The 26,991-nt window shown below is 37.1% G+C and overlaps 1 protein-coding gene across 1 annotated transcript in view; it reads left to right on the top strand.

Annotated features, from left to right (window-relative positions):
- The window catches only part of LOC126268030 (integrin alpha-4-like), a 568,589-nt gene that overhangs the window by 370,272 nt on the left and 171,326 nt on the right, over window positions 1–26,991 (top strand). Inside the window, exon 15 of the mRNA XM_049973452.1 lies at window positions 4,452–4,596. Within this exon, the coding sequence (XP_049829409.1) occupies window positions 4,452–4,596 (145 nt within the window). The remainder of the gene's footprint in view (window positions 1–4,451; window positions 4,597–26,991) is intronic.

The raw sequence follows: 26,991 nt of genomic DNA on the forward strand, positions 1-26,991 counted from the left end.
GTGCACTATTCAGTGTCCCCTCGACAATCACCAGAGGTGTACGGCCAGTGTAGGAGATCGCTCCCTACACCATGATGCCGGGTGTTGGCCCTGTGTGCCTTGGTCGTATGCAGTCCTGATTGTGGCGCTAACCTGCACGGCGCCAAACACGCATACGACTATCATTGGCACCAAGGCAGAAGTGACTCTCATCGCTGAAGACGACACGTCTCCATTCATCCCTCCATTCACGCCTGTCGCGACAGCACTGGAGGCGGGCTGCACGATGTTGGGGCGTGAGCGGAAGACAGCCTAACGGTGTGCGGGACCATAGCCCAGCTTCATGAAGACGGTTGCGAATGGTCCACGCCGATACCCCAGGAGCAACAGTGTCCCTAATTTGCTGGGAAGTGGCGGTGCGGTCCCCTACGGCACTGCGTAGGATCCTACGGTCTTGGCGTGCATCCTTGCATCGCTGCGGTCCGGTCCCAGGTCGACGGGCACGTGCACCTTCCGCCGACCACTGGCAACAACATCGATGTACTGTGGAGACCTCACGCCCCACGTGTTGAGCAATTTGGCGGTACATCCACCCGGCCTCCCGCATGCCCACTATACGCCCTCGCTCAAAGTCCGTCAACTGCACATACGGTTCACGTCCACACTGTCACGGCATGCTACCAGTGTTAAAGACTGCGATAGAGCTCCGTATGCCACGGCAAACTGGCTGACACTGACAGCGGCAGTGCACAAATGCTGCGCAGCTAGTGCCATTCTACGGCCAACACCGCGGTTCCTGGTGCGTCCGCTGTGCCGTGCATGTCTTCATTGCTTGTACAGCCCTCTCGCAGTGTCCAGAGCAAGTATGGTGGGTCTGACACACCGGTGTCAATGTGTTCTTTTTTCCATTTCCAGGAGTGTATGTTAATTGATTTGTTTATAAATTAATATCCCTGATCTCTATTGTAATAAGATTTCCAGGTTGTTTCCAGTTTTAACAACCTTAGAACAATTTATGTCTTTTACAAAGGCTGGTCTGTGAGGAGTACCATCTTGTTCAAATGAGACATACTAGAGTGGTCGAATACTTCAGAATTATGGGGAAATTGAGAATAAACACTGTGGCCAGTAGAAAAGCTTTCCCCTTCACTCTTATAAACTCCAATGTATTACAATGATGTCTATGCCAGAATCAAGAAATGGATTAAGAAAATGATCTTGGATATTAAAATTAAAAGGAAGGTCAGCATTGGCCACAACATTGATCTTTTATTGATAGCAGAATGAATTTTTGATCACATAGTGATCATCTTCAGTGCTGATATGTACAAATTAAACTCAGACACTGGTATCAAGTTATCTATAACCAAAACTGAGAACCGATCACAATAACTGATCTTGGGTATTCCCTTTATTATCTGCTTAACATTACATTATTCCCTGGAGGTAGAACTCTCATACAGTAATTCTTCCGTCAGAAAATATTGCTTTTCCACACTCACTAATCCTATTAATTTGGGTCTTTATATTACATTCATTAGTATGTTTAATAGAACTTCTTCCATGTACCCTGTTCATTTCCCATATTTTAAATACTGGCACTGCAATAGTGTTGTGGTTATTTTCATCAAACTGGTGACCTTGCACACAATGATTCTTTTATTGTTGTTTCTTTTATTCCCATATTATAGCTATGTTTGAATTTTCATTTGGCATCAGTTTCTTTTCAGTAAATTTCCCATCCTTGTTAAATCTCATCACTATCTAATGTTACAGTACTCACTCATCTTCCCTAGCTCCAGTTGAAATATCCAGCTGTTTTAAGTAACTGGGAGTGAAAACCATTCATGGTTTATCATTTATTCCTTTACATGTATGAACATAATACTAATCAGTACACCTTCATTAAATGTCATTCACTAATTAGTCATCAAAAAAATTCACACAACTTAGGTAGTACTGTGGATCTAACATCTCTAGGGACACTTTTGACTGACTGCCTTGTAACTGTTACTCTTCTTGACACTCTTTGCTAAATTCATTCCAATGTAATACATGCTACCGAAATGAATCTATCTCTATGTGGCCAATAAAATATATGACTTTCTTTTTACTATCCAAAGGAAGGGTAATGCATTTTCAAATGTTCTCAAAAGTATTATGAGGTCACCTACTGGTTTAAATTGAGGAATATCATTAGCTAAATGACTCCCACTTTCCATGCAAAACTCTTCCAACAATCTCTAGCATTAGAGGCAAGATTTCTCTCAGCCTTTAAGTGAAAGCTCCCATATACTGCCCCATTATCTCTTTCAATTATTGGTCTTGAATGACCTTTGTCTTTTTCTCCAATATTCCTTACCATTAGGATAATTTATCTTTTGTGACTGATCTTCCACATTTTCCATACATCCTGAAAATTTATTGTTCCTTGACATGCTTTCTCTCACATAGTGAGAAAAATATTTACTTGTTCTTTAAGTTCTCTTTTAGTGTTCTCATCAGCCATTTTTCTGTGCGTTGTCTACCTCTACTTATTTGATTTTCCAAGGCTGAGAAGCATTCATCCAGCTTCTAAACTTTTAGTTTATTTCATTTACATATTCTACAAACAGTTTCCTTCTGAAAACTCTTTAGTCATAAAGTTATTTTCTTCCCTTGATCTTAAATCACCTTCTGCCTGTAATTGAGCCCCTAATTATACCTCAGGACGTTGGACTTCATGCAGGTAACTGGAAAATTCTGGAATCACATGCTGTTAAGAGAAGTTGGTTTCAAAGTTCATCAGGTGACTTATCAGCAATGTTTGACACCATCACACATTGGCTACTGTTTTCTACACTCCACAACGTGACTGTGGACGTCAGCCTAACCAGTTCCTTTCCTTTACACTGCAGAATAAATTGTTGCACATTGATTTTCAAGGACATCACAGCTGATGGAAGTTACAGAAGAACAGTTGCCCTCAAGGATGTGTACTATCCTCAGTCCTGTTCTATATACATTATCTCAACAAAAAAAGTGAAGCTCCCAGAAGACATGACTGGATGACAACTTATCTTCAGACAAGTACACACTATCAGCATATAAGTAAATGATTAAAACTACAATTCTCTGTGACAGGTGGAATAGCCATCAGAATGCATTAGAGTTGTTGTTGTTTAGTTTTGTCACCTGGCATGGTAGTGTATTTAAGCATGTCTAACCACCACTTAAGGAAGGACCACCACATTGTGCCCCAACACATTATAACCCCTTCATATCTGCAGCTGCCCTCAAAGAAAAAGTAATAACGTCTCTGCAACATTCTGTGCCATCCCACACTAATAACAGTGCCAATTTTCAAAAGGAAAAAACTCATACAGATATAGCACATGTTTCTATGAGCTGTCTGCATGATGTTGAGGTTTTCAAACTGTCAGAAAGATCCCCAGATCTTTCCACTATAGAACATGTGTCACAAGAACTCACTACCAGCTCAGGCATAAACTCCATCCCAGTGCCAGTATCCAGGATATCAAACATCAGTTACAGCAGTTGTGGACCAGCTTGCCTCAGGAGAAAATACAATGGCTTTATGGCACCATTCCAAACTGAATCAGAGCATGCATCCAGACCAGAGGGGATGCAACATTAGACTGAAGAGATGCTTCGTATTACCAAGTTCTTCATAAACTTGACTCATATTTGAAAATCCCCGAAAACAAAATTATATACTCTCTTCAACCCAAGAACTTTTATTTTGTTTTCTCCATCCTTGTGGGTGCTTAATTTTATTCTTTTATTTTCTCTTGATCCTTTCTCCTCTGTCCTCTCCTCCCCCCTCCAAACCCACCCATCCACACACACACACACACACACACACACACACACACACACACACACACACACACACACAAATTCTATACAAATGATCAATCGTTGGCTTCTAACACCAGGAGTTTCTTGTATTCTGATGATATGCTTTTGCCCCACAGAGCACACACTTTCAATTAGTGGAAAACACCTCCACTAATGTTCTTGATAAATTGTCAAGGTATTACAGTGCTCACCAGCTTAAACCAAATCCATCTAAGACACAAGTATGTTCTTTCTGTTTGAGAAACCTCTGCAATGTAAGCTTATTATTGTTATTATTCTCTCTGATCAATCATAATTATAAATATAATTTAATTTTTTCTTTCAGTCTTTCCTTAAAGTTCAGAGTTTTTTGTTTGTTGTTTAATTCAGGAAAAAGAATTTGGATTTCTTTTTCTCAAAAACATTCATATCTATTTACCAACAATTCCTTCTACTCAGCTATGTTGACACATCAGCATCTGTAGTAGATTCAAATCAAATAGAGATTATAAAAAATTGATCTAATAATAGGTAATTATTTCATGGTAATATTGACAAATAATTGACTACTGATAAAGATAAATAACATATTTTTAGAGAAAGCAGTTTATTTATGTTCAATTTTTTCACAGGCATTGATACATTTTGCAGAAATTGTTCAATAGTGAACTGGAAAACATCAAAACTGTCTGATACTCTCAAACTGCCATTTTCTGACTGTGGAGATGATGAGATTTGTAATTCTGAGCTTCACTTACAGTGTAGTTTCCTTGATATGTGAGTACTAATCACTTACATTTAAGGTAGTTAACTCAAAATGTTTGTGCTAAGCATTTTCCAATAAAGAACTCTTCAAATAATTTTGATGTGCAGCTAATCACATTCCATATATTTGTTGCATGGTTGATTAGAAGACCATCAACTATAATTATGTCTTATTAGTAGCAGAGCTATAGGAATCTGCAGAGTTAAAATTTGAAGTAGTGTTTATTGAGATGAATTTGAAACTGAAACTGAACTGATTGCTAACATCAGTCTTCATAATTACTTATTAAACTACTTTATTTCTAAAAGCTAATACCAACAGAAAAAAACTGACTGTTATACTGTAATGAAAGCAACTTTCAAGCACTATAGTCATGATGCAGTGATGTTATGGTGCCTTAATGATAAAAAATCATTTTTGTTTGTGGTTGGTTGCATTGTATTGTAGGAATTGTGGAGCAGGGAGGGATTTATGTAATAATTATGGTGCAGTGCTCAGTCTAACACTTGTTATTGTGATTACTCACATCTGCATTTATTGCACAAATCGGGTGTAAGCAGCTCTGCTGTCACTGGATGTTGCATTGAGCTTAATGCTGAATTCCACAATTCAAACAAATACAATGCCTAAATAAATGCAAATTAAATTCACTCACAGAAATTTTGGTGCACACATTTCACACTCACCAAAAGACACTTTAAATAGTAGGCAGTGGCAGCTGCACCAAAATTATGAATGAAATAAATAGACGTATGTCTGGAAACAAGTACACTGAGGTCAACAATTTCTACATTAATAACAAAATATTGCTATCATGACATTTATTTTAAATAAGAAGCAAATTAAAGATTAGTTTCTTTGAACAAGTTCCAAATAGAAAATTTACAATTTTAATATATGTTTTAGTCTTTGGCTAGACCTAAGGCAGCAATCCTTATCTGTTATGATGCAAGCAGTGAGGTGTAATGTTTTCAGTAGCTTATCATTGCAGATGTCGTGTTGGAATAAGCTCTGTCGAGTGTAGATGCTGCAAATGAATTATCTCATGTGGAATTTTACTTTCCACATGGCGACAATTTCATCAGTGGCATATTATAGGCCACTGTATAGTTGGACTTTGTTACAGTTGTCACCAATATTCTGCTTTGCATGATAATTTATAATGTCTCCCATGCACAAGTCTGAAGTAACACAGTTAAATAGAGGATTTTAAAGATATTTTGATCACAGAATTACAGTCTGTTCATTTAACACTTGAGTAACATGACCACAACTGTCCAATGTTGGCAGTAACATGCACACTCTTCATAAGCAGTCTCTATATGCCTGTGGCACAATTAATGATTCATGCACATGGTAGTCAGTGACAGCCTGAATATGCAGGGAAGTTATAAAGTATTTAAAATACACACAGCACAGTCAGAGTGCACACAGTTCTTTCCAGAACTAACTGTCATAGTTAAATGACAAGTTCATTTGGCAGTTTTACACAGTCCAACTTCTCTGTTTACTTTAAATGTTTTTACATTCCATTACAGGAAAAAAACAGAAATGTATCTCATCATTAATCAGTGTCATTCACACTGACTGTTTCATGATGCCATACAATCAGCACTCTTTAACCTCCTTCCGCCTTCTCACTACGAACAAGAGTGCCACCCATTCTTCTCACACTGTTTGACTCTCACAATCAATATTCTGATTGCTCTCACTCTGCTTGTACAATATCTCAGTACACATTTAACTTCACTAAGTGATTCCAATCAAATTAATGCAATAAATGACAAATCAAAATATTTTACATATTCAATAGACAACTAAACTAAACACCATCCAAACAGGCCTTGGAAGGCCCAACAGTACCAACTGGCTGCCATGTCATCCACAGCCCACAGGCATTACTTAATGCAGATATGGAGGGGCATGTGGGAGCATACTGCCCTCCTGGCTGTATGTCAGTTTACAAGACAGGAGCTGCTACTTCTCATCTGGTAGCTCCTCAGTTTGCCTCACAAGGGCTGAGTGCACCCCATTTGCCAACAGTGCTCGGCAGACTGGATGGTCACCCACCCAAGCACTAGCCCAACCCAACGGCGTTAACTTCAGTGGTCTTCCAGTGTTATCACTGTGGCAAGGACATATTCAATAGACAAGAAAACCTAATTATTAATGTCCAAAAGGGAAATAATATCAGTTGTTTATTACTGTTTTTACAACAAACAATTACCCATTACATTATACAGGGTGTTTATAAATTAATATCAGGGTTTTAACCCTTTATAATATTTATTATATGAAACTTACAGTTATTAATGGCATGTCAAATGAAAGAGCAACTCAAACAATTTTACCAAGAACCTTATAAATGTTAAATAATAGCAAATAAAATAGAAAGAAACTTCCACATGGGAAAAATATATTAAAAACAAAGATTCCAAGACTTACCAAGCGGGAAAGCGCCGGTAGACAGGCACAATAAAATAACACACAAACACAAAATTTCGAGCTTTCGCAACCGGCGGCTGCTTCGCCAGGAAAGAGGGAAGGAAAAGGAAAGATGAAAGGATGTGGGTTTTAAGGGAGAGGGTAAGGAGTCATTCCAATCCGGGAGCGGAAAGACTTACCTTAGGGGGAAAAAGGATAGGTATATACTCGCGCGCGCACACACACACACACACACATATCCATCCATACATGCACAGACACAAGCAGACATATATAAAGACATATTTTTTGTGTATGTGTGTGTTTGTGTGTTATTTTATTGTGCCTGTCTACCGGCGCTTTCCCGCTTGGTAAGTCTTGGAATCTTTGTTTTTAAATAATAGCAAAGTATGCGACTGGTTGAACTTCACTGTACCCAAGCGCTGGATAGGCCACAAGAGGCCCAATGACTGGGCTTGCTTTGCATGGCCTCCACGTTCACCCGACCTAACGCCATGCAATTTTTTCCTTCATCAAGGATGGTGTGCATCTGCCTCCACTACCAGCAGACCTCCCTGATTTAAGAAACTGAATTGAAACAGCTGTTGCTACAATCACTGAAGACAAACTTATCAATGTTTGGGAAGAACTTGGCTATAGACTTGATGTGTGGTGTGTGACAAATGGTGCTCACAATGAACATTTATAAGGTTCTTGGTAAAACTGTTTGAGTTGCTGTTTCATTTGAGATATCATTTAGAACTGTAAGTTTAATGTAACAAATATTATAAAGCATTGAAACCCTGATATTCATTTATAAACACCCTGTATAACAAAATAAACACTATGCTATATCACTAGAAATTCATGTATAACTACGAGAAAAGCAAGAAAGAATACAGAGAAAAAACTTCCTATATAGGTCACAACTAGCAACATCTTAACAAGTGCCATAATATTTTTGGCTAGCAAGCAGAATTCTGTGGTTATGGAATTCACCATTAGCATAATTTTTGCTATTTAGCTCCATGGGATGTCATTAGTGAGCTCACATTTTGTTATTCCTTTAGAGAATCCTGGATGAAAACTAAACACAGAGGTAGCTGACAAGTCCTACACACAAAACTGAATAAGTATTCCAACTACACCCCCAATAGCTTTTGAAAAGTCTGAAAAGCATAAAATGAATCTGTTCTCAGAGGTGGTCTTTAGTTGCAGATTTGTAGATGGGTCTTACTGCAGCATATATCAGTCTCTCAGGATGTGGGAAGTAAGTCACTGACTGGTTATAAAGTTGCATAAGAGTAGATCTGTCAAGTTAGTACAAGATTTAATTCTGCCCTAGAAATATCATCATAGTCAGGAGAATGACATAACAAATTTTGAAATCGCCATTGAGATCACATTTTATAAACTAATTTCTGTTGGTGATGTATGCAGTGCTCACCAAAGTAATACTTGGAGAGTTCATAATATTGCTTCCAAGGAATATCTAAACCATTATTATGTTACAGGCTTAATTTACCTTTCAGGCCAGCTACAAGAAACGGTTTATCAAACTACATTTCTCACTGATACAGGCTATTCTTGTCAGACAATTTAGCTGGAAATAAGAAGACATGTCACATAAAATATAACATTACTTGTTAGCTGATGTGTACGGAGCACTTAATCTAGAGATACAACTATCAGTAAGCCCTACTGAGCAGTTTGCTTGAAGTGTGTTTTTACATCTTAAAAGTTTTCCACATTTCTTAAGCAAACTTCTTTTTTCACACTTAATCTGGCTTATCACTACTGCTAATAGCAGTAATATTCTTCCCCAGTGTGTCACAGGTAGAGAAGTATCACACAAGAATATCCCAACAGAGTTCATAGGGCACATTAATATAATATTTGCCCATAAAATCTTTGTGTATTTTCTTCTGGTTGATACCTTTCAGATGGATTTTTATTTGTTGAAAAACTCTTGGAACTCTTGGTGTAAATAAGGATATGTGATATTCAACAAGGCCTGTGAATGCCTGAGAAACTTCATGATGCCTGTTTTTTGTTTTTTTTATATCCTCATATCCTGTGGAGAACTGTTGTTTGCATTGTTGATTTCGAGAGATTACATGAAAAGTGAAAAGTCAGAAGTCAGAAATACCTTTTGCAGTTATAAATAAATTAGTCTCTAGTGGCAAGGATGATTTTTAATTTTTTAAATTGTATACTAGTAATCAGTTGCAAGACTATCAGCACCATCTTCAAATGCTCTTCTTCCCTTAGCAAAATTTTCCAAAAAATATATTACAGCAGTGCATATATAACATAACAGCATTACTCACATAATACATGTCATAAATTGTCAATACTCTACTGCTCATAAGATCAGATTTAAGTGCTTCTTATTGAGTCATTACAATACTCAAAGTCATAGACCAAATATTAAGACATTAATATTCCCTATCTTACATGTGTTAAATGTCATCATATAATGTTGGCAATGAATTTTTAAAAAAAATTAAAGACAATTTACACCAGGGGTGTATGTATCATTCTCTACAAGCACCAGTCTCTCTAGACACAGGTAGCTCTGTTGCTATAGCATCACCAATAACCCAGACTTCATAATAAAAGTATGCCATGAGCAGAAGTAGTACCTAACAATGAACTTGCGCCATCATCTCGACTTGCACCCTCTCTAAGCACTATTTTCAACTGCCTTAATTGTTATAATAAACAGCTGTGATAAGGCTATGTCTTTAAATCTTCTGAATTCATGATATAAAATTTTTTGTTCCCATTGTTGAGCAGTTGTTGGCTGAAAGCTTCACAATCCATTGCACATGCAACCAATGTGCATATATCGCTTCACCTACATACTTTCCTGAGCGAAAAATTTAGACAGAGAGAGAAGGAAAGAATTAAAACTGTTGTTTATTGCTGTCCTCTCCAAAGTGTTTCATAAGAACATTACTGCCAACATGGTTTACATGTTCCTCTTTCATTAGCTTCATATTTTTTATCGCATTTTTCTTTCTTTCTTGACATTTTGGTTTTTTACACAACTGGACTCTATCTTCAGAATTATTTACAGAACCTCAGCTACTGAAACACAACACATGCAAGGACTAGGCTAACAGACCTCAAGAGTTACTAGAAAGGTGACAACAAACATTCAAGTCACAGTGTCCCCAATCTTCACAAATGAAAAGCTTTTGTCATTTGATAAAGGTTGTTTTTATCACAAACACTTTTGACAAGGTTAGTTTCCATAGAACCATCTTTTCTTTGAGCTGCAGTAACTCAACTAAATTTGGTGAAGCATTTGGTGGGACTTGGGCATGGGTACTAGATTACACGGAAACTTGCGTATTTAGAAAAAGAGTGTGGGTGTTGCTTCAGTTATGAACTCTTAATCTGTTTCTGGGCTACCTCCATTGGAAATCCTTTGTTTGTAAGGTATCTAGAAAGATCATTATCTGATTTCACTAAACTCTTGTTCCCCTTATGGATGCTATGTCTGTGAGTGTTCTGACCATGCCCACCGTCTTAGTTCCCAAAGTTGGTTTATTAATGTTTGGAGTAACTTAGTAACTAGGGCAGGTGATCAAATTTTCAAAGCAGTTTCCACACTGAGATAGTAGCACACTGCAGTGAGCAACAGGGACAGTTGAATTTAAATAACCAGCTATGTTAATAACAGTTATATTCATCTTTTTGTTGCTCTTCTTTGTTATGTATTGATGGCTGATTGTGCATTTCCATTCTGTGATTTATCTTTCTGTAATCATCTAGAGGATGATCATGTTGATGTTTAAATAATAATATGAATTCTGGTGTACTTTCTGCAGAATTACACATATATTTTCTGTCATTTCACTTCACAGTATGAATCAATAAAACACACACAACTCGTTCTCCATCCTCATAGTTCGAACTAGTACAACCAACTGCAGAAAAGAACATGGATTTACCTCTAACAACATGTAGCAAAGAAATTATTCTCTATATTGATCTAATTATTCAAAACTATCTTTGGAACGTGCATTTCATAAATAAAGTACAAGTAATGGTCTATCTTTTTCGAGAAGTCCATGATTATCATTCTAATTACATTAAGTATTTATAAGCATTGACATTTAAACATAGCTAAGTGGTAGTGTTTTTTTTTTGTCTTAAGTGTGGTATCATTCACTTCATGTGATCTAAGATTGGTTAGTACATTTACATCACCATGATCAATTTTATTACCGTATTGAGTCTGCAAGTTAGGGAATTTATAATACAGTATATTGGGTTTCTATTGAAATGGAGGTACTAATGGTAGTTAACTAGTTAGCATCTGATACGAACAGCGTTTTTAATGCAGCCATCTGATACTGGAGACAAACATCTAGTATGGTAAGTCAGTTAATTGTGAAGGACAAGGTGAAGCTGATCTGAAATGTTAAGGACAAGAAATCAGAGGTTTGAAGCCTGATCATGAAGACAAAATCCGTGCATCCAAACTACATAAGTGGTTAGAGTTATTGGGTGTATAGGAAGTATTTCAATACAAGTCCTAGGAACAATTTAACATAGCATGGTGCAATCCATGAACCCATAGCAATTAAACTGATTTGTTTGTAGATTTGGCCTTCAGAGGTGAAACACTTATGATTCAGGATGTGGTTGGTGAAAAGAATTAAGACAGATTAGGGTTTATGTGGTGGTGTCAACCAGATGCCTACATTTAAGAATGTCCACCATCAAAATAAGCTCGCAAGACAAAATATTGTCAATGTCAGTGGAATTCACCAACAGCCTTGTAACTTAAAATGTTATTTTATTTTATTTTGAACATCTTAAATTACATGGTTGTTGGTGAATTTCATTAACATTGACAATTACTTAACCAGCTGAAGTCCCTAGTCCATGATGAACCAACAGACACAAAACATTAGTCACTCTCATAGAATGACAAACTAGAAACTTTACAGTCCTATAGGTGGTAGAAAAATGTTACCAGGAGGTCAGATGCGACCATCCACCACTGATTTTAGTCATAGCAGTTAATTGGTGTGTGTGTGTGTGTGTGTGTGTGAATCTTGCCTGTATGAAATAATCAGTGTGGTTAGACTGGCTGACAAGGATAGGTAGCAAAATGACCTTCCATACAGGCTTTCCCATGATTACACCATGAATTAAGTTGCGTGATTTATTGGTACACTGCCCAACGTATGTATAAGTAATGGTGTACTGCTCACAGCCATGGAACTTGGTGTAAGAAAAGTAGTTGTAAAAATATATTAATGGACAGGGAATGGGAACAAGTTTCCTGCCTTGTCAGTAACAATCAGTTTCAGTTGTCAGTGAATGCAAGTCCATCACAATCAATTTACGGCAAGGGAGCTACATGCATTGAACATTTTGAGTCAGCTACCTCACAAAAGGTCATTACTCATAACAATACAAAAAGATGCATGTCTTCAGTGGGCCAAACACCATAGAAACTGAATAGTATCTCATAGGAGGTGTGTAACATGGTGTGACAAATTGATGATACAAACTTCAGCAGTCAGAAATTTAGGACTGAAACATAAGAGTAATGGAGTTGCTGAGATTTGTGAAAAGTCACTACATGAAAATGGTGGTGTCTGCTCAAGATGGCTCAACTGAAAAACATGCACAGAAGAAATATAAGAATGCAGAGTTCATATCAGTAATACTGAAAAAAAATATCTTGGGTTTCCAGCCATGTCAAGTGACTAAAATTACACAAGCATTTTTCAATACACTCCTTAAACATTGTCAAGTGTTATGACTACCAGTGACTTGCTGGTCAGAGGTGCCCACAGGGGGTTGGGGGTGACATTGAGTGCAATTGCCCTAAAGATAATATGAAAAAGGATCTGTAACTGCTGGGCCCAGATTTTTGTAACATAAAATACCTGGAAAATTACACTAAAATCACTTCAAAATACTGACAAAATTACATAAAGTGAAATAAAGCATATGTAAAGTAGACCTTAAAATGATTTAGATTAATGATAAAGTTTTATAATGTTGGAACTTAAATTACAAAAATGATAATTAATTTAGAATCACTATAGTCTTCTTTAGGAAATCTCACTTTCTGAAGTTGTATGAAAATTGTTGTATAATTGTCTTATAGCTGCAAGCTGACTGCCATACACTTATGGCAGTCAGCTTGCAGCAAGAGACCAATATGTGACACTTTCTGATCCCACATCAACAGTTACCAAACATGTTATGAAAGGACTCCCTCAGAGCTTTGTTTGCAGTTCTGAACTGTGGAATGATAACTTAGAATTATTTCTGGACAGATTACAAAACAGGAGTTGTTAGGACTTGCAGCATATGCTGTTTACTTGTTACTTCTAATGCACACCAGCAGTTAAGACTCCCTAGGAAATAATTGTTGCAAAATTTGGAATCATACATGACTGATGCTCACAGTTGTGACCCAAGACAGTACCACAAAAATCAATACATATGTTAAAGGAAGGCTTGCTAGGACTCTGTTGATCAAATCAGAAGATAATTCAAAAGCATACCATCAAAAGGTGTTTATGTTTGTGACCTGGATGAACACTGGACATTCAGTGCCCATACAGAATTTTCGGGAGGGAAAAGGAATTTTATAATGAACAAAATTATTAGTAAGTGGTCAAAGGAGGCTCAATTTCTACCATGAATGTTATCATACTGTGCAAATGTGGGCTATAGTGTCAGCATACGACTGGTCAGACCCGCCACTACAGTGAGAAAAGTACAGAAGTGAATCCTGTTATGATGTTATGGAGCCTTCAGTGCCACATTTACAGTCAGGCTAACTATTTTGATGGGTATGTGTCCCATGAAACTACAACCTTGGGGAATTGGTAACAAATCAGTTACTAACAAAGAATATAGCATCTATGGAAAGGCAGCAGGGGTGGAATTCCTCAGATACAGGAAAGATTACACTTTAATTTCCTCCTGATGTAAACGAAAAGCTTCAGATAAAACATTTTGAAGCAAGTAGGGGTGCATTTCAGGATGTGGACTGCATCCTACATATGTTAATAGTATAGGTAAGAGGACAACGAGCAGTTGTGGCTGTAGCAATATCAGCACACTAGATCATGTCAAAAGGGGTTGTATCATAGTTGAAGATGTAGCAAGGACTGCTTGGCACACTTTAAGAGGTATAATCATTTTTGCCATAATTAGAGTAAAAGACACAAATATTGTAGCTGATGCTGTCTCAGAAAAAACAATGTGCAATATAGCCAACACATGCCACTCCAGAGATGAGGTATGGCTGTATATAATGGGGTTATAATTAAACTTTTTCTACTTGAGAAGCCCCATGAAAATGGCTGATTGTAAGAGAATGAAACTTAAGGCAAGCAATTGTAAGGACATGCAGAAGAGAAATAATGAACAAAACATTGAAGGACATTTTTATTTCCCCATGAGAGTCTAACATTTTTTAATTGTGTACCATTGTTTCATTCTAGTTCACAAATGTTGCCCATTTGACAATCACATCCATCCACAATAGCGTAGAACTGAGCAAGAGATACCATTTCACAATATTGTTCTTAGCTCTTTTCAAACAATGGGTCATGGTATGTTCAGGTGTCATTCCACAGCTTTTGCACTGCTTGAAGAGCATGCATCCCATCTGGCACTCTCATCAATGGCAATAGTAACTTCTTCAACCATTTGAGGCACAATTGGCCATTGGCATCTCCAAGTAGCAATTCTCAAATTTCCAGTTAATTTAATGTTCAGAACCATGTTCTTCAAACATGGTGCAGAAAGACGACCTCTCTATGTTCCTTTAATGTGTTGATACTTGCAAAGAGCATCAGAACTGTTGCTATTGTTTTGTTAAAACAGCTATATGAGTAAAGCCCTGCTCACCTTGTCCAGATGCATTTTGACCATGTGCAGCTGCATGCGCAATGATGACTGTTTAAACACCATGTCACCATGCCATTACCATTGTGTAATTGCACATCATGACACTAACTCTACTGACAACACAGATCCTGCAGTGCACAGTCTGAACATCGCTCCTATAAATTGAGTACCCATACAGTAAACACATAGCTCAACAGAATTAACCATTGTGAGACTTAAGTTTGAAATTTGACTCAAAGCTACCTGCAGCCTGTAGTGCCTCGAGAATTTTGGTGTAAGTTCTAAAGACACTCGGCTTTCCACCATCTTGAACACCCAATATTTTAAGCGCAAAGGTGAGTTTGCAACAATTATTTTCTAGGGAATCTTAATTGCTGGTGTGCATTAGAAGTAACAAGTACACAGCATATGCTGCAAGTCCTAACAACTCCTGTTTTGTAATCTGTGTACCTCACCGCCGGTTTCTGTTTGTGCAAAATGGGCATGTATTGGGAGAATATTGCAATAGTGACAGTCAATCAGCATGGACAAGTGTTTGCTGCTCACACCATAGAAGCTGTATGTCCAGTACAAGTAGCAAGCATACTTTATTCCTTGATGGTGTAATGACTGTAATTGTGGTGAACAAATGAATTACTTATTGAACTGAAGACACTTACATTTGATTTTCTGGTGGTGAAATTGCTAGAAGCAAGAACTGGTTTTATAGATGTTATTAAACCAAACATATTGTCATTATATCCGTTAGTATCTAATGGCCCAAGATGAGGTTACCTTGCCAGAATTGAATGATTATGTGAAACTTGTTAAGTTGTTTTATGGTGGAGATGAAATTATAACAGAGTTGAACAAAAAGTATCCTGAGAGCATGGAATCATTTCAAGAGCAGAAAAGAAGTCTATTTTGAAATTCCTTTAACCAGCCATAGTCTTCAGGGAAGTAGAGTTTGTGAAGATGCGAAGATCAACACAGCTGCCTGACCTGAGAAGAAGGTCAGCTCCACACAATACATAAGTCATCTGTGAGAAACATGTGAGTCTTGCACCCCAGTACCATGCTGTCTCGTGTTGTCAGAAACAGTTAGAAGCCTTTCTCTGAAATGGAGAGCAAATGTGAAGTCCTGTGGCATTACTGTCAGGCTTGGCAATGCTTCAAAAAGCAAGACACCCACACATGCAATAAAAAGACTACACCTTGGGAGTTCATGTTAGGTGTAAGTTGAGTTTCTGATGGTGTGTTGCCACCAAGTTTCACCAAAATTCTGCCCAGTGCCATCATGAATATGTCACATGTTCAGTAGTTCATCACACCTACTCTCACCCACGTTTCACCCCTCTTGTGATGTCTCTGCACTGGTGGTTGTAAGTACAATGCCCAGTTTAGAAATCATGCAGTTTTCTTATGGGTGGTCAAGTGTAGCATTACACATATATAGGTGAGCTTATCAGCTGGCCATTGTTGGTAAGAGATGAAATTGTTGTATGACTGGATGCTAGTAGCCCAGGAGATCATGTCAGGCCACAGCAGATGCTCCAGGCCAGCCAGTGGTGAAACAAGGAGCACATGGCTGGAAACCAAAAAAGTCCCAACAAGGGGAATTTGGATGAGGCCTTGATCACTTGAGAGAGCCAGCTGTGCTCCCAGAAATTGTAGACTTTGACACTAACAGAAAGATGGCTTCTTACAGCTCTCTGAGAGTCTATAATAACTTACATCCAAATGTTAGTGCAAATCAGAATAAATCAGAAATTCCAGAAAAATGTGGCACATCCAATTACTCAACAACTATTGATATGTTTAAAACCACGAAAGTTAATATTTCACAGTGAATAAAACTTTACACAATGAGCCTGCAAATTAACTTTTAAATGCTTCACAAAATTTCAACAAACATTATCTCATATGACAGCATTGCACCGTAGCTGTCAGCCTTGAAAGCTATGTATCTGTATCTATTTTAATTATTGCTTTATGACATCCTTTTATATCTGTTCCATTATGCAAACATTTGTCATCTGCCACAATTACAAAGTAAATGAACTTACATGACTACCTCATATTTTGTCATATTTAACATTTTCATTTAATGAACACTTTACTACTTTCCCAGTAACTTTATTTAAATGTTGATTACAAGTGCTATTAAAAACTGTGTTAATTCAAAAGTGTTCAAACACATATGTTAGTAGAAATCATAATCCAAAACAAAACCAAAAGATACTTCTATCAAGAAAGCATTAATAATCATTTAAATACTATTTGAGAAAAGTTCTTTGTCATTTAACTTGAATGTAGTTGTGAAAGAGTACTGGCTTGTTTGCTTATATACAAATTCTTATTTATAATTATCATAAATTATCTGAAAGTGATGTAATATTCCTAACATTTCTTTATTTAAACATTGTTGTAATGTATTAGTTTAGTCTAGGAAGTGGTCAATAGGAGTCAGATCATGTCTATAATGGGTGAATGTTTGATGGGATGGCCTTCAGCCAATGGAAAAGCAAATAGTATTGTAACATTGTGGGAGTTAAGTGGAGACTGGGACTTTCAAAGCAAAGAGCTCGAGGGAACAATTCTGGACACTGTGTCAAGTGCTGGAAGATGACAGATCTACCCATGGTAACAGGCATGATTCAGTAGTATAGTGATGCATTCCTGGCAGTGAATGCCCACTACAATGCTCTGACAATTCTTAGTTTTGCATGTGTTGATTTGTGAAAACTCATGTTGAACTCTGAACTGTTGTGAACTGGTGAACATTTTGTGTATTGGAATTATGAAATGGACTTAGTTTTCATTTAGCTTTCATGACTATTTAGTTTGCTACCATTCTCATAATGCTCTCAGTATAACTTCATTGCATTTGATAAGGTTTATTTCTGTCTGTATTTTAACTGAATATCATAGGACCACTTACCATTAATTTGAGGTGTCATTTCTTGCATAAACACTGTTCAACATAGTTTTCTGTCATCTACATTGGTTATAGATGTTATGCATTTTATTAACTCTCAAGAATAGCCATTGCATAGACTATTTGAATACAGGATCACAGCTACAGGTAATTATTCACAGTGAATTAGCTGCAGGCCATGAAAACAGACAAGCACGGCTCAAAGTTATGACAACATTGAGCTATTCTTTTTAAACAGAGCCTTGCACAGCCCAAGTCCAGTACATAAGTCATCAGTAAGCACAGGTAAAAATACAACTTGTTTTCTCATATGAGGTACTATTTTGAAGAGCAACTACTCAGCAGTAAGAATTAGGTACAGTCGAAATTGGGGTTTTCTTGCCTGTGATATGAGTGTAATCACATTAGAATTGCAATTCCAACACATTAAAACATTCTATGATCCAGGTCCCGAATCTACTTCATGATTGGCAGTTTGCATGGGGGCTCCAAGCACAAGATTTTGCAGCAGTTACATGAGTGAGAATTGGTAGCAAAAGATAGGCATGGTGAAATTAGGGGCAGAACTTCAAGAGAGAAGAGGAAGCCTATGCAGGGGCATGCGGAGCGGAGCTAGAGTCTACAGAGACCAGCAGCAGCAGACACCATGATGGCAGCACAGCAGCAGTGGTAACCATGGCAATGTGGACTACCTACATTGACTTCAAGATCATCATCATCGGAATCATCTACACTTTTTTGGCAACAGCATTAGAGCAGAAAAAGCTAGGATGACAGACAAATTAAGTACATGCACCAATTGTGTTAAAATACTTGGCTCTGAAGCATCATCATCAATGATTAAGTTGTCACCCAGCATGTGTGGTAGAGATAATGTTGGTGGGCCCGTTAGTCCAAACTCTGAAAATGGTGACTTTGATAGGGATGATATTAGTGGGGCAGATCATCAGAAATCAGAGACAGGAAGTGTAATTATTAGTGATTCAGTGGCACTGTTAAGGGCAATTTTGACAAATTTCATTTCTAAGATGGGGTTACTGGGTACAGAGATAGGTTCAATAAAAACAGAAATAAGTTCAGTTGACAAATGTAGCAGAATGTGTAAAATCTGAGGTTAAGAAAATTAAATCTGATGTAGAAGGGAAGATGGATTCAAAATTAGAACCTATAAGGGCAGATGTAGGCAAAATTTCTGAAGAGATTGGTCCAGTTAACACTAGCATCAACAAAGTGGCAAAAGATTTCCAGGAAGGCCATAAAAGATGTATTAAGAGCTGGGTAGTTATGTTAAGAATTGTGTGCTGAGGCAAAATGCACTTGAGGAAGTGACCAAATAGTCTATTAACAATTTGCCTGGTAGACTGTGAAAAAGAGATGGTGAAAAATAGACAACAAATGGAAGACGAAATAAATAATAAAGTTTTGTGGCAGGAACCGCAGAGTAAAGACCTATGGACAGAAATAAATTCTTTAGCAGCGAATCAGGCTACTACTGTGATAGGTGTTCCTTGTGCTAATTGAGGAACAACAAAATGTTTTGCAAATTATGGAAAATACCACCCAGTTGATTTTCTAGGTGTCAAAAGAGGCAAAAATTATGTTTACTAGAAGACATATTGAGGGCAATGTACAATCATTGGCAAATTAATAAGTGCTTCATTCACCACCTATGAAGTGTCTGAGAGTTGTTTCCTGAAAAAATTCTGGAGTGGAGCAAAACAAACATGACTCCAGAGTGAGTTCATAAGAAAGGTCATATGTCTAACACTGAAATGGTTTGATGCCAGATTTGTGTGTGTGTGAACTACCTATACTGAAGCATATAAATCATATGCTGGTACCATTGACAGAGGTTACGACACATGAGAGGCAACAACTGGAATTTTTACAATGAATTTTTGTCCATAGTCCAACAAATCCCATTGATGAGTTTTTAGATTTTATTCAGAAACTTAAAGAGGTGCTCATATTTTATTGCATTTGATAAGGGTAATTTCTGTCCATATTTTAACTGCATATAATAGGACAACTCCCCATTTATCTGAGATGTCATATCTTGAATAAACTCTAGTCAATGTAATTCCCTGTTATCTATGTCAATTACAGATGTAAGAATAGAACCCTTGTTATTCAATTATAATACATTTAACATTTATGTTGTAATTCTATGTATCTTAATAACTCGCAGTTTTAGTCAATGCATAAAATATTTGACAACAGAATTACAGCTACTGGTTAATTTTTGTAGTGAGTTTGCTGTGGGGCATGTATGCTGATTAGCATGGCTTGACCCTATGACTACAGCAAGCTGTTCATGTTAAACAGAGCTGTGTGCAGCTGAAGTACCTAAGGTGTGAACAATATCAATTAAAGACACACCTGGTTGCTCGTATGAGATGCTGATTAGGAGAGCAACTACTCAGCAGCAACAGTTTGGCACTGTTGCATGAGAAAAAAAATTCAGACACACTGCCACTCAGATATTGCAGGAAAATCCATCATGAAGGCATCAATAATACCACCCCTGTCCTTGAGTTATTGATTTCCACACATTTTTTGGTCAAAAACAAAAGTTTGTAGTGCAATGATCAATATGATGATGTTCTTGATAATTGTCAACAGTGTTGACACCCAATGGATGATTCAACCTTATTCTAGGTCACCATGGTACTGCAACATCTCTGAATGTAATTTGACACAATTTTAGTGTAGTACAACCACAATTTCTGCTCTGATATACTGGGTGGAATCATTAGGGACTGTTCAAAATCCTGCAATGAAAACTGAATGTGACCTGAAGCAGACTTGGGTGTTTATGCTTTTTCAGCCCTCTTGTTTCACGACGTCTTATGACCATGGGATGCTGCAGCACTGACATGCCCAGGAATAAAATGGCAAACACCTGCTCTAGTGTGGTAAAACCCTTGGTGCCACCTGTGTACTATTATTCAGCCCCTTAAATACATACCTCATCTCCCACTGGGATAAATGTCTTAATGTTTGTGGTGATTTCTTTGAATGTTGTGGCACGTGCTCTGTTTTCATTTGACTGCCTCTTACATAATCACCCTGTATTACTCTATGGAGTGGGAATGAAGCCAGCAGCACTACAAGTGCTTGGTCGAGTAATGGAATAGTGAAGGGAGATGATCACTAGTATACCTATCAAGGCTGGGGGATTCAGAGAAATATAAATGATGCACGTGACATGTTGACATGTTATCTGGAGGCAGAAGAATATTTCTGGACCCAGTGGAGCTCCAAACTGGCATGAATTGTAGAGAGAAACTAGATGCATTCTGGTAGTAGTATATTTTGTGTGTGTGTGTGTGTGTGTGTGTGTGTGTGTGTGTGTGTGTGTGTGTGTGTGTGTCCATCTCTGACTACAGTAAAGGGAAATAGAAAAGCTACACAAGGCACTATGCTATTTAACTGTTCTCCAGGAGCCAGTGACCCTACAATTCTCATATGTAACTGTATTTTAAGTGTTAGTATTAGTAACATAATTTTCAGTGGTTGTAGCCATATTACACTGAGATGACAAAAGTCATGGGATACCTCCTGATATTGTGTTGGACATGATTTTGCCTGCTGTGATGCAGTAACATGGCATGGGCTCCTAATTTGTTGGATGTCCTGTGCACAAATACTGGGCCATGCTACCTCTATATCTGCCCATAATTGTGAAAGCGTTGTGGTGGAGAATGTTGTGCACAAACTGACCTCTCATTTATGTCCCATAGTTGTTTGATGAGATTCTATTTAGGCAATCTCAGTGGCCAAATATTTACTTGAATTGTCTAGAATCTTCTTCCAACCAACAGCAAAAACCATTGTTGGACAGTGGCATGATACATTGTCATCTATAAAAATTCCGTCATTGTTTGTGTACACAAAACCCATGAATGGGTGCAAATCATTTCCAAGTAGCTGAATGTAACTGTTTCCAGTCAATGATCAGTTCATTTAAACCAGTGGACCCTGTCCATTCCATAAAAACACAATCCTTACCATTATGCACTCACCACTAACTTCTACAGTGAATTATTGACAACAACATGGTCCATGGCTTCGTGGGATCTGTGCCACACTCTACCTCTATGGTCAGCTCTTACCTACTGAAATTGGGACTCATCTGACAAGGGCATGATTTTCCAGTCATCTATGGTCCAACTTATGTGTTTGCCAGCCCAAGAGAGGCACTGCCCACTATCTCATACTGTTAGGGAAGGCGCTCACTCGGTCACCTGCTACCATAGCCCATGAATGCCAGATTCTGCCTCTCTCTCCCAATGGACATGTTAGCCATATATTCAGCATTCATTTCTGGGGTAATTTCCTACAGTGTTGCTTGGCTGGCATACAAATGATTTGGTCTTTCCATTAATACTTAAAAGACAAAGGTGCTTGCACAGCCAGCTCCTGGCTCTTCCCTTTCTGAATTCAGCATTTCCATTTTTGGATACACCCTTGGAACAAGTGGACGATTTCCTTTATCTAAGAAGCATACTGTCAACTAATTGCTCATCTGAAAAAGACTTGGAGAACAGAATAAGTGCTGCCCATGTAGTATTTGGTCGTCTCAGAAAACGAGTCTTCCTGAATAAAGACCTAACACTATACACCAAATTGACAGTGTATGAAGCTGTTGTCATCTCAATGCTTTTCTATGGTTGCAAAGCCTGGACATTATACTGCTGTGTTCTGAAGAAATTAGAATGCTTCAACCAACAGAAGCTAAGACACATCATGAACATGAAATGGGATGACTATATCGAATACCACTGTTCATGAGAAAGCAAAAATGAATTGTATAGAAGCTCTCATTATTGGGCACCACCTAAGATGGGTTGGGCATGTCCAACAGATGAGAGAAGACAGATTTCCATGTCAAATCCTTGACATTGAAGTGAGCACAGGTAAACGGCTGTGACATGCCCTTTGAAACACCATAAGGAAAATCTAAAAACCTTGAACATTGATCCAAGTAACTGATCCACCATGGCAGAAGACTGCAGTCACTGGCACTCAACTACCTCAAATGTTCTTCACAACTTTGAGTGGGAATGTCAAAGACTGAAGAATGACAAATGCCAGAGATGCAAACTCCTCCAGGCCCAGCCTCATCCCCCACCTTCCATCATTTGTAATTTTTGTGGTCACATGTTCCATGCTAGGATTTGAGTACTAAGCCATGAAAGACATTTCCACACCTGAACCATGACAAAGGAAATCTCAGGAGAGAAATGAAAACTCAGATATGAGTATGAGCCAATGACAATGACACTTGTCTGGTAGCACTGACAACTCTATTCAAATGCTGCTGCTGTCAGTCATTAAGTTAGGTTGTTTGTCACTGTGTTTCTCTTGGTGAGAGGTAAGGCCTGAAATTTGTTATTCTTGTCACACACTTGACACATTGGATCTTGGACTATTGAATTCCCTGATGGTTACTAAAATGAAATGTCTTATGCATTTAGGTGCAACTACCATTGCGCTATCATAGTTTGTTAATTCTCATAATCATGTAGGAATCCTTTTCTCATGAATCATCTGAATGCAAATGACAGCTCTGCCAATGCACTGCCCTTTTATGCCTTGTGTACAACATACCATAGGAGTTTTTTTATAATAGCAATGCTCTTATTGTTTGTTACTGTAGTAGTAGTATATGCTGTTGTAGCAGTGCTAATAGTAATAGGTATCAAGATAACTATAAACTGTTATGATTTTAGGACTGATGTAGGTGGCATATTGATATCGTTTTGAGTGGACTGGTTATCATTATATGCATGGTTTGTATATTCTTAAACAGTTAAAAGTGCCCTTTGTAAGTTGTGTGGCTTTGCTCACAACACACAGCCCATGACACTCATCATGGCATATTCATAAAGTGTGTATTTCAAAAACTTTCATGAATCTGCAAAAATGTTTATGAATTCCGAAGGGCATAAAGATGTAATTGAGAGTGTTATGACAGACAAAACTAAGAATGTAGAAGAACTCATTAATTAGAATCTTGAGATATTAGTACAAACTAATTATAATAATATGAAATCAGTTGTTTCTCAGTTATTTTTGTATGTTATATGACTTGCCTTTAAGAGGAAAAATAAATTAAAATAAATTTGTAGTTTTCACATAAAATGACTGGAAATTGATGTTGAAATTGTGGTAGTTGATCAAAAATGCAAAGTATGGGAAATGCTATTCATAAGTAATTTTAATGAGATGGAAATGATTAATTGAGAGAACAGAGTTTACAATGGAACCAACTGTAAATGACGTAAATGCCAAGGAAAAGTAAAATCCAGGACTGTGAAAACAAGTTTTACTGTATATATATGGTTAGTGTGTTTATGTTTATGCTATTGCTGGATACTAAAACCAATAGGAGAAAATAATTAGCAGTTAACACTGTTCACAAAATTCCTAAAACACTTTTATGTGGGAAATGTTTTGCCCCTACTGAGATGTAGACCTGCGAGCACCCCTATTCAAATCAAATGGCTCCAAGCACTATGGGACTTAACATCTGGCTGTAGCATCACTGGTGCTTGCAGTACCACTGTATAAGGGCATATCTTGATTTGGTGTTTGATGTGCCTACATCAACTGCATGATTGCTGGATTCCATGACAGGCAGCGCTACAGGCCACCATCTCTATCTAGAGTGTTTTTGGTAATTTTTATTTCACTGGATTCTTTAATTACAAAGTTTTAGAAGCCATTAATGCAAGCCTTGTCATATATTTCATCAAATTTTATCCAGTGTCCATTTTCTATAGCATGCTCAGCTAAAGCAGATTTTTTGTGTAGCATATGTGATAAAACATCTAATGTTCCTTCCTGCTTTGTTCTACAGTGTGCACTGTTTCTCAGATATAAGACTGGCCATAACAACAAGTTATGTAAGGGACATACCAACAGCCCACTGGTAGTCATACCACTTGACATTGACCAGGGACTGCTTGGCAAAAGTCTTATGTAATTTTAATCACTTAACACAGCTGAAAACATGGGGACTTTTAATTCAGTGGATGGAAGAAGGATTCAGTGGGGAAACCTCACAAAAATTACAGGAAATGTAACACATAAATAATCCAGCGAATTTAAGACAGTCACTTCGAGTCAAGGAAACTGTACACAATTTGAGTAATTCCTGACTTGAACTTTTGAGTGGAAAATTATGGTTAGTCAAATTCTATTACAAAAAGCTTTGTTGACAATGAGGTTTAATGCAAATGGTGATCACCTGAAAATCATTTCTTGAACTCTGGTAAGTCATTACATGACTTGATAGCTCATGGTGATAATACTGAAAAAATTGATACGTGTGCAGCTTATTAATAAGTATGCCTCCAGAATGTAAATTATTGTTACTGTTCTGGAAACTTTGTGAAGTGATAAAATTAAATGATCTTTTGTGAAACATAGACTATTAGATGTACAAACAAAACATAATCATTTTAAAGGTAGCAGCCCATTTGCTGCATTCATTTCCAGCATTTGTCTTGCAGCAAGGCATCAAGTGACACCTATGTCTCAAGGTACGTGTGGTGCAAGATCCAAATATACTTGTTATAGATGTGAGAAACTGTGAAACATTAGTGCACACTAAAGAGCAAATTTAAAAGTAACATGCCCATAAATGTCGTGACTAGATTATGAGATGCAAAAGGAAATGAAGACAATTTTCATAAATCTAAATTAATCAGTTTTAAAGTAAAGAGTATGAGTTGAAATACTCTCCACATAATGGAGAAATTTAAAGTGATAAACAGCAACCAAACAAACTGAAAAAAATTATACAAATTATCAAATCACTACCTGCTTGTGGACTGTTGGTTCAATACCATCATCACATTCATAAACTGCAGATAACTGTTTGATAATCTAGTGAACAGTACTTATATTCTATTTATGCTTCTGTCACTCTAATCTGGCAGGTTCTACATCAGTGAAAATCCACATATGCTCTTGTTAGTGTTCCATTGCATCATCATTTGTGAGATGGAAATTGACAAGGGACCTCTAGCAGAAAATTTTCGATTTTGAGGTTCAGCATTGAATTCTGAACACTTACTAAATAAAAAATAAAAAGAATAAAATAAATTTACCTGAATGAACTCTAAGAAGCTGAATATTAGTGATGGAAAATAGATTTTTTTTGTGATAAAGAATTTTTAAATTTCATTTTATTGCTCTTGTTTAATTTTACACATTTAAGAAACAAATTCTGCTTGTATATTACCCTTAAAATGACCTTTGTCAAATGGTTCATATATATATATATATATATATATATATATATATATATATATATATATATATATAAGTTAACATTACACAATTAAATGATTAACCCGTTCAGACTTACAGCACATTATTATTATTATTATTTTTAAGTTAACATTACACAATAAAGTGATTAACCCGTTCAGACTTTCAGCACATTATAGTGAACAAATATTTAAAAACAAATAAACTTCTCCCAGATAGAGAAATTTGCATATCAGCACTTTTTTGGCAAATTATTGGTATTTTTACTTTGTGTTATAGCATCTTTTACCCCAAATTTTAATTTTGAATCTATAACCCAAAACCATCTAAAATTGTGAATTCACAAAAGTACTAAAAATATATATTTCTCACATACTATATTTAAAAGTGACCAAAGGATTTAATTTTCTACTTATAAAATACTTGTGCTGAAAGGGTTTTTAGATTTTTCACAGAGTTTTGCTTCATCTTCTTTGGTTCTAGAATATCTGGCTAGCCAAGTTCTTCCTCAGGATTTTTACTGTCACTGTCACTGTCACTGTCAGGTTCTGATTCAGGTTCTCGTTCTGGTTTTACTTCAGAATGTAGAAAGTCTTTTTATTTCTTTGTGCAATAGATCCTGCTGTTTTTAAAATGTAATATTTTGATTGCCTTGTCTTCCATGGTAGAATTACTGCACTTGGAAATCAAACAGGTCCAGTTTCTCCATGTAACATATGGCATGCAAATTCATTTCCATCAGTGTATATTTGGCAATGTACACTAACTCTGTAGCTAACAATGAACTTAAAGTGGGTGTATTTAGTTATGTGAGGTACTTTGTTAGCATTACTATTCATCTGGATATTTAGCCTATCATAAATATTCACCTTTGTCTTTT

This window comes from Schistocerca gregaria, chromosome 4 (genome assembly GCF_023897955.1).
Source record: "Schistocerca gregaria isolate iqSchGreg1 chromosome 4, iqSchGreg1.2, whole genome shotgun sequence".
NCBI lineage: Eukaryota > Metazoa > Arthropoda > Insecta > Orthoptera > Acrididae > Schistocerca > Schistocerca gregaria.